General features: G+C 38.0%; 1 protein-coding gene across 1 annotated transcript in view; it reads right to left on the bottom strand.

The window, feature by feature from the left end:
• Nucleotides 1–66: 66 nt before the first annotated feature.
• The window catches only part of elmo3 (engulfment and cell motility 3), a 22,147-nt gene continuing 9,079 nt past the window's right edge, over nucleotides 67–13,134 (bottom strand). The window contains exons 5-21 of the mRNA XM_057329600.1: nucleotides 12,541–12,591; nucleotides 12,070–12,239; nucleotides 11,866–11,965; nucleotides 11,613–11,764; nucleotides 9,272–9,350; nucleotides 9,063–9,113; nucleotides 8,629–8,751; nucleotides 8,367–8,489; nucleotides 8,127–8,231; nucleotides 7,174–7,282; nucleotides 6,366–6,502; nucleotides 2,889–3,052; nucleotides 2,635–2,747; nucleotides 2,130–2,234; nucleotides 1,968–2,047; nucleotides 1,767–1,847; nucleotides 67–1,622 (exon numbers count right to left, since the gene is read on the bottom strand). Of these exons, the coding sequence (XP_057185583.1) occupies nucleotides 1,410–1,622; nucleotides 1,767–1,847; nucleotides 1,968–2,047; nucleotides 2,130–2,234; nucleotides 2,635–2,747; nucleotides 2,889–3,052; nucleotides 6,366–6,502; nucleotides 7,174–7,282; nucleotides 8,127–8,231; nucleotides 8,367–8,489; nucleotides 8,629–8,751; nucleotides 9,063–9,113; nucleotides 9,272–9,350; nucleotides 11,613–11,764; nucleotides 11,866–11,965; nucleotides 12,070–12,239; nucleotides 12,541–12,591 (1,956 nt within the window). The 3' untranslated portion in view covers nucleotides 67–1,409. The remainder of the gene's footprint in view (nucleotides 1,623–1,766; nucleotides 1,848–1,967; nucleotides 2,048–2,129; nucleotides 2,235–2,634; nucleotides 2,748–2,888; nucleotides 3,053–6,365; nucleotides 6,503–7,173; nucleotides 7,283–8,126; nucleotides 8,232–8,366; nucleotides 8,490–8,628; nucleotides 8,752–9,062; nucleotides 9,114–9,271; nucleotides 9,351–11,612; nucleotides 11,765–11,865; nucleotides 11,966–12,069; nucleotides 12,240–12,540; nucleotides 12,592–13,134) is intronic.

Genomic DNA, 13,134 nt, shown 5'->3' with positions numbered 1-13,134 from the left:
GTCTATTCTAGCAACAGGAAGAACCACAAAAACATTTTTGTCACCATAAAAAACAAAGACAAGACATTATGGCTATAACAATAATATATTTTAATTCCATACAAAGGAAAACTAATTTTGAATTAATACCGCGTACCATTTTCAGGTGGTAAAGTTTCCACGTCAAGATTGTTACACAATACCAGAGGTTTAACATAGAAAGCTATACACAGAATAACAAATACAGTACATGGATCTTTTTTACTAGATGAACTTTAAATTTGTGACTACGACAATAGAAAATGAAATCAGTGAATTATGGCACAGGGTTTTCCCGAAACACTTTCAAAGGTTGATCAGCTCCATTAATCCATGTAGCAAACGTTACGACCACAGAATGATAATACATCATTGAGCTTGAGACATGGGGCATTGTGCGTCTACATATTAACAAGTGCTTGTTACGTGGCATTACAACCACAATCAGATCTTTAACCGAGATAGTAAGTGGATAAAATCCTAATATTGATAAAATGCCATTACATCTTAAAACCGAGAACTCAAAACACAGCATCTTACAAAATACTGACAGAAAATTTGACAGCGCAATCTGCACACTGAAAAACCAAGACTCACAAAACCATTTTCCATTCTTAAAGCCAGTTTAAGTAGCCTACAATACAAACTTTATCAAATCTGAACGTGCGTGAGTCAAGTGCGCCATCTTTTATGTACCTCTAATAATTCAAATAGACTTTCATCTATGAAAACATATTAGATAAAGCCTATGCCTCCTATCTTTTAATGCCAACCACACGTTATAAAGTTTCAATCTGTGCGTAAATGCAGAAGAATGATGTACCTTGCAGACGGTGTACTCAAATTCAAGTACGTAGAGTAAAATACATAGTGACTGTCAGTTAAAAGTCAGTTAAACATCTGACTTTACAAAGGGACTCAATAAGAATGCCAACAATCTCAATTATTGTAGTACAGATCTGTATAACAAATTCATTTGCATGTTTCCTCCCTACCAAGCTTCTCAGAGTCATTGCATGTTTTTAGTATGGTTTCAAAATGTCTGATAAACGCTAAAGAATTAAAAGAAAACAATGTCTATTGTACAGGTCTATTGTAAGAGTGCTGACAAAAAACAGCATGTTAAAATGAAGTAAGCTTCATGCGAACAAAATCCATTAACTCCCAAAGTAAATCCATCTCATTCACAGCAGACATTCTGCCATCTTTGATTGTTCAAAGTGCTCTCACTTTCCATAATATCTCATCTCAAGCACTGAAATAATACCATCTCTTTGCTCCCAATCTCCAAAACTTGCATCTGCAGCGCCGCCAAGTGGCCACTGTCAGCATCAAGTTGTTTTCAATTCTGGTAATGCTGTAACCGCCAACACTTACTGGCCACCCGGGTTTTATTGTTCGGCTTGGCTGAAGTCATAGCAGAAGTTAAAGTTGCTGGGCGGTTTGGGAATGGGCGGGGCCATGTCCGGGATAGGGACGTTCTCAAGGTCCAGGAGGCGGAGCTTGATTTCCATAGAAAGGAGAATGTCCAGTTCGCTTCGCATGCTCTCGCTGCTCATCTCTTTACCCAACAGCACACTGAGTCCATCTGTCCACAGACAAAACTAGAAGAGCAAAGGTACAGTTCAAATTATTATAGAGATAGATACATGGGCAATAGTGTTAAGGTGAATTTTTAACGTATGCATTTTCTTTTTTTAAAGTAATGCAAGACAGCTGTTGAGCTGTGGAAAACCCCATGTACTCACATCTGTTCTGGAAGAGGCGATGAAATTCAAACTATACTCCTCGACATCATACATAATGCTGAAGGCCAAATCTAACACCTCCTGAAAAAACAACCAATATTACAAAAAAATGAAACCACACATAATGTAAAAAAAAATATCAGGATACAAAGACCACGTGCATGCACAGCAAGCAAGTTCACAAGACGATTAGCAGCATACCTTGGTCTGTTTTCCCTTGTTCTCCTTCATGTGAGGACAGTCTCTACCAGTCAGAACATTTTTGATGTCTGCGACAGGAACTGAGAACACACCGCCATTATATCAGCTCATTTGACAGAGATTAGAGGTCTTTTTGTAGTAAAGTTGGACTAGGTTACTCACTCTTTTCCTGAAGGGCCTCGATGGAGGGCGTCTCGGCATCCTCTTCCACATCTCCATAGTGCAGGACTTTGTGGTTAGGAGAGAGTCGACAATACCATAGCTTGTCTGAAAGACGATGACAATTACTCTAAACTGAAAATATTTGCTAATATCCCATTTACCTTCACAGTGTCTATGACAGAGCTTCCCAAACTTCACAGGGGTAAGGCCCACCAAAGAAAGCAAAATAGTCAAGGCCTCCGTTTTATTTTTTCTTAGTAGTTAAAGATACTATAGTGATCTATACAAATTACTAACCTTTTTGCATTAAAATTCATTAACTATATTTTTAATATTAATATTTTAACATTTAGATTGAACCAAAAACAGCACCCCTGCAATACTGCTATAGCCCACCGGGGGCAGGGTTGCGCCCTACAGTTTGGGAAGCACGGGTCTGTAATAAATTCATTTTTCTGGTCTGCCTCAGTACTCTTAGTTCTTCATCTTTAAGGTGACCTCTCACCTTGCCTCCGTCGGCTGCTGATCTTCCTGAAGAGTGTCCCATGACACAGACGGTTCAGTCTCTGCTGTCTGATGAGCTCAAGCAGTTCTGGTTTTAGACGCTCCTTCAGCTCACTGCGCACAACACCAATGAGGAACAGTGTTCTTGAAAACAGCGAGTATATACTTCTATACATTAAACTATAATTTAGATAATTAGATAATGTCTTTCTAAAGTGTGGTCTAAACAGGAAGGATACAGGTAACTGGACTTACAGCACCGGTGGGGCGAGGGTCTCCTCCTGGTGGAGCCTCTCGGTCTGCCTGAGCTTGAGGATCTCGCTGTAGTTCAGAGCGTTCACCTTGTTTTTAAAGAGCTCTAAAGACGTAGGCTTGCTGGACAGCGTTCTGGTGATCTGCTCCCGGACAACCTGCATCACCTGCGGAGAAAGAATCAGAACACCATTCAGTTTGCCTATGAATGTCATTAGATGTTGAGTTTTACAGAAAATCAACATTGTGACATTATTATGGTCCATATAAATATAACAATAGTAAGCTTTCATGTCCTGTCATTTCATTATCCATCTCCTCCAATAAACCCTGATGACCACGATTAAACGCAGCTTGACCGCACTCTGACCATCTCTGAACAGTATCTCTCTGTTCAGGTCAAAGGGAGGGAGGAGAATGGAGAAGTGAAGAATAAAACACCAGGGGAGGAGAAACGGACTATGACAATATGGGTCTCTCTTCCAGTAGTGAATGTCCAGCTGTGACGCAGACAGAACGGCAGTGACACGCTCATTCAACTGAATGAGAATAAACTCCCTGACAACAGCACTGCTCTATAATTACAGTATCTTTATGTTCTCGTATGTTTTTCAGCTTTCCCATACATTTATATATATATATATGCATGTAAAAATGCCCCAAAAATTGCAGATGCGGGACTTTGGAATTTAGTTACAGTTTAGCTTGAACATATTTAACTATGGTATTTGTTTCCCCATCTTGCAACCAGAAATAATAAAAAATAGCATTATTTATGTTTAATACACAATTTACCTTAAAATTAAATAATTTAAAATTAATTAATTAAATTAATTAAAATGAAAAGCAATTAAAATTTAAATGTAAAATTATGTATAAACACCTGGGCTGTGCAATCTCAGCGAAACATCCAAACACAGATACCCTTATTAAAAAGATTTTTTTTCAGACAATTTTAGTAGATTTTTTAAATTGTGTCATGTCTTTAAATGTGTTCAATTTAATTTCAGCAACTGTGACTAGGTGGCATTTGCCACTGTACTATGTGTGTATTCGCATTATGGGCCATCTGCCATCCTTTTCTGTAGATATCCACAGCAGCCATAAAAAATCTATTTGGTCAACACAGGTTGACCACTCCATGTCAAAAACAGCAATATAGACGTTTCAGCGGCAACAACATAAACCAATGTTATGTTGCCCAAACGTAGCTTCCGGTAGAGCGCCGCAAGGAATCAATAACTGTCGAGTAGTTTTAACTTAATTTAATAGAATTAATATACAATAAAATATAAATAAAATATAAAATAAATTGTTATATTATAATCAAACACAGACTGGAAGTTAACTTCGGGCCAGCGCGTGCGTCCGATGAAACCGTCGATGTGTTATACTCAACAATATAAATGTTCCAGTTCACTTCTCCTACATTTAAGTTTATAAACCGAGATCTAATGCTTTGATACAATTAAATATTATAACACACCCTTTTTCCCACAGCTTTTTAATATACAGAGAAAGATTTAAAAACGAAAATGAATAAATAAAAATGTTGCATTTAAAAGGACCATCAAAGTTAAGTAAACCAAGTATTTTAAAAAATATATATATTTTCGACGATGGAGACATGGGTTTTATAATAATCACAAAAAAAAAAAAAACTTTAAATAAAAATAGTCAAATAAATAAATAAAATGCCCAAGAAGAAATCTACAGAGATCTGCATTGACTGCATGAAACCCATATAAATGGTTATTAGTAGCCTACCATCAACACACATAAATCCTGATAGCCCCCCACATCACCTACATCATCCACTATTCCATGCTTTAAAATCAAAAATTATTCTCTCAAAGCTAAAAAACTAAGTAAAATACCCTACCTCAGCCATAGTGAAAAGAGTTTCTGCTCACAACCATACAACAGTGAGAGTGTGTTTGGGGGTGTGTATGTACTACAGCGTGTATGGTCCCTCCCTCTAGATAACCCTCATTATACAGATACACATCCCCAAAACTGGACACACCTACACACACTAACCCTACATCATACAGACCTCTACAAACCGGCTGGCACAAACATGATGCCAACAGCGATTAACAGTCTTTACAGAGAAACAGCACAGTCAGGGTGTTTTGAGCGTCGGGATGGAAAAAGAAAGAACTGAGAGAGAGGAAAAACACAAGTTTGAGTCATATCCGTTTTAACATGTTGAAAGGAACAGTTCACCTAAAAATAAAACTAAGAAAATATTCAGCAAAACTGATCTTATAACTGATCATATAATGAAAAGTGAACGGTGACTAGAGCCGGAAAAAAAGAAGAAAATCTTCATCATAAGGACAACACCTTAAGTCTGTCCCATATAAAAACTGGAAATATTATAGTAAATATAATGATAAATATTAAAATATACTACAGTATTTATTTACTACAGAGACGAATGTGTGTAACCCCTAATATTTTATGTTTGGGTCATTTTTGGAACATGATCACCCTTCACTTTCAATACATGTAAAATAACAGTTTGGATTCTATGGAAAATTAATTCAAGTTTTAAACAACATCAGGGAGAGTTCATCATTTTTAGGTGTACTATCCCTTTAAGATCTCCCCCCCAAAAAACATCCGGGACAAAACTGTGGACATTTTCCAAACACCAAACTATATTCGAGATATGTTTAACTGCTGATGCAACTCCTGTGTGTGGGACACAAATTTTGACCCTCATTGTATTTCGGCTACCGAGTGGGCTTCTTTTTGTTGTTCTAATACCCCTCTATAATGATAGGCCTTATTGTCCCAGCCCACCAGGTTGGTGTGGTGGGGGGACTTTGAGAGAAAACAAAAGACAGGCCCATCGGCCAGACCCTCTTTTCAATAGTGTGGGTCAGGAGGTAGTGAGGTTTACGACCCGAAAAAGGTCATTAAATGGAGGTCTGTTTTGTTGCACCGCTGAAAAGTTTGGGATAGAGGAAGAACCCTTTAACATCAGAAGAGACGACGTAACAATTTAGGGAATGTTGATGTATACAAAGGCGGTTCAACAGAAGGAGTCTGTCTCTTTAAAAGAGAAGCTGCATGCTTGTCATTCCTCTAGCTTGACATTTCTCAGATATGTCCAGATGAACCCATCAATATCTATTTGTTTTATTGTTAACTATAAATCACGGCTGCAGCCAGTCACTTCTGTTCATTCTGTTGAATTCGAAAGCTTTCAAGAGCAAACCACAGCTTTAAATTAACAACAAACCAATAACTTCACAAACATACAATGATATACTAAAAAGGACCACTTGCAGGGAACATTGTGCATGAAAAGGTACAAAAATGTCATAAAACAAAATGATGATCATGTTGGTGAATGATGACTCGTAAGTGGATTTTAGTGGGAATGTAAAAAACTGTGAAAAAACTATAAACCCCGCAATAAAGCCTCATAAGCAGGTTGACGTTTTTATGGAAAAATATGCTTTATACCTTATCAAAGTCCTCCTGTGTGGCTCTCATCTCCTTCCACGTCTTGTTGACAAGCTGAATGCAGATACAGAAAAGCTCCTCGAGCAGTCGGTCCTGAGCGAAGAAGATAGGGTGATAGTCCGAGCCGGTCTCAGAGGCTATAGCAGAAACAGAGCGAGAAAGAACCGAGTACGAGACGTCAACAATAGAAGCAAAAGACCACCAGATGGTTGTATTTGCTTTGGAAACAGATACTATAGGACCCTGTCAATAAGGTCATTAAGCATTTCAAAAGACATCATATATTTTCTGAGGGCAAAAAACAAGGCTTTGAGAGATGCAAGTAATATGTTGAAAATCATTTTTGAACTACTGGTGGACAAGAAAAATCCAGATGGACTGTGAAAACCTGATTTGACCAAGGTTCATAAAAAAATAGATCTATTGACTACCATAGTAGGACACATTTCTTGTTCTGTTGAACACAAAAGAAGATATTTTGAAGAGTGTATGAAAGCAAACAGTTCTGGGGCACTTTTGCCTACCACTGTCATTTTTCCTACTATGGTAGTTAATGGTGGCCAACAACTGTTTCTGGTTACAAGCATTCTTCCAAATATCTTTCTCTGTGTTCATCAGAACAAAGACATTTTTCGAGGGTGAGTAAATGAGGACAGAATTTTTATTTTGTGGCGAACTGTCCCTTTAAGTGTTCTATTTGAGACAATTCTACCCTTTTAAAATTCATATACTAGATGCTAGAGTACACAGTGCATAGTTTATGTGCAGGGTGTATAGTAGGTGATTTCAGGACTGCAAGTGCACTTACGGGGTTCTCCGATGCGTAAGATCTCACACAGGATCAGTGTGAGCTGGATGCTGCTGCGAGCAAACGGACACTCGTGTTTGTCTTCTCTGCTGCTGTTCTCCAGTACAAACTGAAAGAGCAAGATAAACATCAGATCTTATGACACCACTACTGAGACAATGATCAGGGTTAAATGTAATACTTTTTTTTTTAAGACCTCATCGGCACTTCAATTTTTAATTGTATATTGGCGACACTTTAACTTGGTATTAACACTTTAACTTTAGCTTGGTATCGGGCCGATACTGGTATCGGTGCATCCCTATTATTATACAAAAGCATTATATAACAAAACATCAAGCATGTATTTTTCCAAGACATAACAAGACTGTTGACTTCATACATGCTCTCAAAATGACAATGGAGACAGTTTTCAGTGTAGTTTTGATAAAAGGTCATTTGTTCATTTTTGCAGTGACATAAACAAACGTTACTGGGCATGCATGCGTTCCTGGGCTGCCTTTAACTTCCGGTACACATTCGCAAATAATAGAGTGCCTGTAGATTATTTCTGATAACAATCAAAAGAAACAGAAGAACCATTACTTTTCTAAACTTGCCTCGCCAAATTTTAATTTAGACTGTGATACCAAGCTCAACCGCTAGATGTCAATGTCCCATATAGTTTCTTTAAATTCAACAAATTGTTTATTTAATAAAATTAACATACAACCAAATTCAACAAATCGCTTATTTAATACAATTATTATACAATAAAATAATCATATAACTTAATATGAACATAAATTAAATTAAATAGTTATATTATTAGACACTAGCCAGACCGATAAACAAACACAGACCGGAAGTTAACTGCAGTCCAGGCGCGCACGTCCGCAAAAATGGTCTATACAAAATATATTTTGGTGCATCTGTATAAGGGTGTCTCTGTGTATTGTTATGTGTTCACTCACTCTGCTGTACGCGTCAGGGTAACGGGAGGAAAAATACGCCATGGTGTCCAAAGCCAGGAGTCCCGGAGGACAGCGGCTCAGGTCCTGACCGGGATTACTGTTATTCTAAATGAAAACACATTTTTATTTCAGTTAACAATAATGTATTTTTTGTTGTTGATGATACCACTGGTATTAAAAGCTGTGAAAAGTGTAATGATGTGATTTGTTTTAAAGACAAAATGAATTTTCTGCACTCACAGAGAATCCGAGCTTCTTAAACTCTTTAGCGCAGAGCGAGCGTCGTCTCTCGCTGCTCAAGTTGCTCTCGCTCTCCATCTCAAACGCAGCCTGACGCAACCCGTGCAGCATTTCCCTCTGGTCCTGATGGAGGGAAAACACAAATGGAAGAAATATTTGGAAAAGTAATTTAAAGGGACAGCGCAATGTTTTATTTCTGACAAATAGTGAAGTTCAAATAGTCGTTCAAAAATTAAACCAAGATGTGGAACAAAAAGCAAACCTGGCTGTAGGAATCGAGTGGCGTCCTCATACGGTGCTCTAAGAGGTTTAGACGAAGTGTCTGCAGTACATAGAGGTAGTGGGTCATCTCATCACCTACTGAACTGGAGCTGTGGATGATGTTCTGAAAACATGAGCAGATAGCCATGATTTGTGACCTCTTTCTGTAGCACTTGAAACTAGCAAGATCATGATTTCAACTCCAAGATAAAATGTTTACATTAATACATAATGCATACTTTGGATAAAGGTATCTGCCAAATGCATTAATGTAACTAATTTATCATATTTGGTGTTACAAAAACATCAATTTTTGTGAATATCAAATGGTTATGCAGAAAGTGTGATATAATAGGAAATATTCATTGTGCTTAAGTATAGCAAAAAGTACAGAAAGTATCAGAGAAATGGAACAGAACTTCAAAGTTTTCCTACCTTGTAAATATACTGGCGCAGGTGTTTCTTATCAAGATATTCAAAGAGCTCCTGAAATCAATTCAAATCATTTCATGTTTAAAACAGAGAGATTAAATTAAATACATTTCACAAGAGAGACAACTAAATTCTTCTTTATACCACCACAGATCAGCAGACAAACCAATATATCTAAGGGAAGGATGGAATGCAGTCTGTCTATCTCTCACCTGTCTCTCTGCTTCTCCACCGGCCTGTAACAAAGCCATCAACAGAGCCATGGCCTTGGTCTGCAGCTGTTGATTAGTTCTGAAGAGAATTAAAGAACAATTGTAAAACACTCATTGGCCTGGTTTCACAGACATGGCTTAGCTTAAGCCAGGACTATGCCTTAGTTAGATTAAGATATTTATCTCGCTTTTATAAGAATACCTTTGAAGAATACATTACTGGTGTGCATCTTGACGCAAAGCAATGGCACTGATATATTTTAAGATATTTCTGGGCAAGTTATATTCAGTTAAGACAGGTCACCTCATTCATTTTAGTCTGGGACGAAGGTCACCATCCACACATGACCCAGTATCCACTCTTGTCTGAAAACCACCAATTGGAGAATCCAATGCAGTGCTCTCATGCAAACTGTCCTATATTTGCTGTTAAGTTCACCCAAAAATGAAAATTCTTACATCATGTATTCACCCTCATATCATTCCAAACCTGTATGACTTTCTTCTGCAGAACACAAAAGAAGATTTTTTTTAAGAACGCTGGTAACCAAACAACACTGACCCCAATTGACTTCCATTGTATAGGCACAAAACCACTGAGACACTAACGAAAGAGTCATACACCGAATAAACGGTGTCAGAATTGTTATTTTTGGGTGAACTATCACTTTAATAAAAGTTACTATTCAATATGTAATTGTAAGTGTGCATTAAATTTAGACATTAATCCACTAGTATGTTACAGTGCTGTGAAAAAGTATTTGCCCCCTTCCGGATTTTTAGTTTTTTTTGCATATTTGTCATGCTTAAATGATTCAGATCATCAAACAAATTTTTATATTACTCAAAGAAAACCAGAGTAAATACAAAATGCAGTTTTTGAATGATGGTTTTATTTATTAAGGGAAAAAACTATCAACATTTCTGACCCTATGTGAAAAAGTAATTGCCCCCCTTGGTAAATCATGAATTAACTGTGATGAATGGAATAACGGGAGTTAAATTTCACTAGCCACACCTAATTACTGCCAGACCTGTTGAATCAAGAAATCACTTAAGTAGAACCTGTCTGACAAACTGAAGTAGTCTAAAAGATCTCAAATAGCAACACATCATGCCGCGATCTCAAGAAATTCAAGAACAGATGAGAATAATTGAGGAGTAATTGAAATGTATCAGTCTACAAATGGTTACAAAGCCATTACATTATTGGGACTCCAGCGAACCACAGTGAGAGCCATTATCCACAAATGGAGAAAGCATGGAACAGTGGTAAACCGTCCCAGGAGTGGCCGGCCTTCCAAAATTACTCCAAGAGCACAACGACAACTCATCCAGGAGGTCATAAAAGATCCCAGAACAACATCTAAAGAACTGCAGGCCTCTCTTGCTTCAGTTAAGGTCAGTGTTCATGAATCTACAATAAGAAAGAGACTGTGCAAAAATGGCATCCATGGGAGAGTTCCAAGGCGAAAACCACTGCTGACCAAAAAGAACACAAAGGCTCGTCTCACGTTTGCTAAAAAACATCTTGATGATCCCCAAAACTTTTGGGCAAATATTCTGTGGACTGATGAGACAAAGGTTGAGGCCCTGGACGACTGGCCATAATTGATGGAACCATGAATTCTGTGCTCTACCAGAAAATCCTTAAAGAGAATGTCCAGCCATCGGTTTGTGACCTCAAGCTTAAACGCACTTGGGTTATGCAGCAGGATAATGATCCAAAACACACCAGCAAGTCCACCTCTGAATGGCTAAAAAAGAAAAAAATGAATAAAGGTTTTGGAGTGGCCTAGTCAAAGTCCAGACTTAAATCCAATTGAAATGCTGTGGCATGACCTTAAAAAGGCTGTTCATGCTCGAAGACCCTCCAATGGGGCTGAATTAAAACAATTCTGCAAAGAAGAGTGGGCCAAAATTCCTCCACAGCGATCGCAAACGCTTGATTGCAGTTGTTGCCGCCAAGGGTGGCACAACTTGTTATTAGGTTTAGGTGGCAATTACTTTTTCAAAGGGTCAGAAATGTTTGGATTGTTTTTTCCCTTAATAAATAAAACCATCATTTAAAAACTGCATTTTGTATTTACTCTGGTTTTCTTTGTGTAATATTAAAATTTGTTTGATGATCTGGATGCATGACAAATATGCAAAAAAACAAAAAATCAAGAAGGGGGCAAATACTTTTTCACAGCACTGTATATTGCACCATAAACCTGCTATTTGTGGGGTATTTTACAGTTTGAAGAAGCAAGAACTGAGAAGTTCCTCTTCTACGCCCATAAAATAACCATTGGCAAAACCGCAGTTTACCAAATAGCCAAGCAGCTTTCACACTTACACCTGCAGATGAGAAATGAGTCTCTCCAGAGTAATTTCGAGTTTGACCTGATTGAACAGACTGTTGCTACTGAGCACCATGCTCTCCAGGATAGCCAGTGACACCTGCTGGATGGACGCGTCCAGCACCTTCATATTCACAAAACTAGCGATCTAAAAAAAACAACAAATGGGCAGTTAAATCTAAGTCTAATATTTTTGTATTTTATAACCACATTTATGATTGTACACCGAATGTTAAGACTGTCTTTTACCTTTGTAATGAAGACACTGGACAGATTGTCCCAGGACACAATCCCATGATCCATCAGCTCCATGAAGGCAGTGAGAGTGTGTGTCATGATGAGAGGAGCTCTGGAAGAAGAACATCAGACGTTTTCTGTTTTTAATCTTCATATTTCTTAGTAATATGACAATCTACAGACAGGAAGAGAAAACAGGAGGAACAGGAAACTCACTCGCTGGCATCCTCCACAATCTTGACCAGTAGAGAGTGGCCGTCGCGACTGATGAACTCCTGGGCGAAAGTGATGTCTGTGGAGAAGGACGCCAGTTCCTTCAGAGAGTCGCATCGCACGCCGGCATCTGAACTCTGAATGCCTTTGTACAGATCTTCAGCAGAACGACCCTAACAAACCACAAACCCACAACAGTGTTGGTTCCTGTAGCTTAACAGGTAGAACAGGGTGAAGATGATACCCAAGTTCTGGGTTGGAATACCAGAAAACATATTTGTGATAAAATGTATGTGTACGATTTACTGGAAGCTGCTTTGGATAAGTGTCTGTCACAAGCAAAACTGTAAATACATCACTTGTCTATATGTATATTGTTTATATGTCATTAAAAATACAAAACAGGTTATACTGTGACTGTAAACCTCAGGTTGCAAATTTGTGTGCATATGAGGTTGTGGTGCAAATACTCACTGGTGCTTTGGTTAAACGGAGAATGCTGCCGTTTTTGATGTCAAGACGATTCTAGAAGAAAAGTCATGAAACCAACAGTCAGCTTTCAGGAAGTAATAGAGCTATTTTTAGACATTACTATCAGCAGCAGGACCAAGTCGATAGACAGCGGGCAGAGACAGTAAGAGAAGAAAACATCTCTCTTACATTCTTCCACAGTCATTTGCAACAAGCGTGAAAGAAACAAAAGAACAAAAAATTGACTAACTAACTAACTAACAAAGAGAAAATAAATAAATATACCAACGAATAAAAAGAAGCAAACACACACACAAAAACAAACAAAATACTAATAAATAAAAACAAACAACGAGACAAAACATAAACCAAGCAAATTAACGAATTAACTAACCTACTAACACTACTAGGGATGCACCGAATGTTTGGCCGAAAATAGCAAAAAACGCATGTTCAGAATATGTGAAATGGCCGAATACATTTGAACATGACATTGAACATACCGAACATGATTCGTTATACGATCAAGCAGCAACCACCACCGCAGAGAGAGAGAGAGAGAGAGAGAGAGAGAGAGAGAGAGAGAGAGAGAGAGAG

This window comes from Triplophysa rosa, linkage group LG3 (assembly GCF_024868665.1).
Source record: "Triplophysa rosa linkage group LG3, Trosa_1v2, whole genome shotgun sequence".
Taxonomy (NCBI): domain Eukaryota; kingdom Metazoa; phylum Chordata; class Actinopteri; order Cypriniformes; family Nemacheilidae; genus Triplophysa; species Triplophysa rosa.
This window is presented reverse-complemented; position numbering and strand designations above follow the sequence as displayed.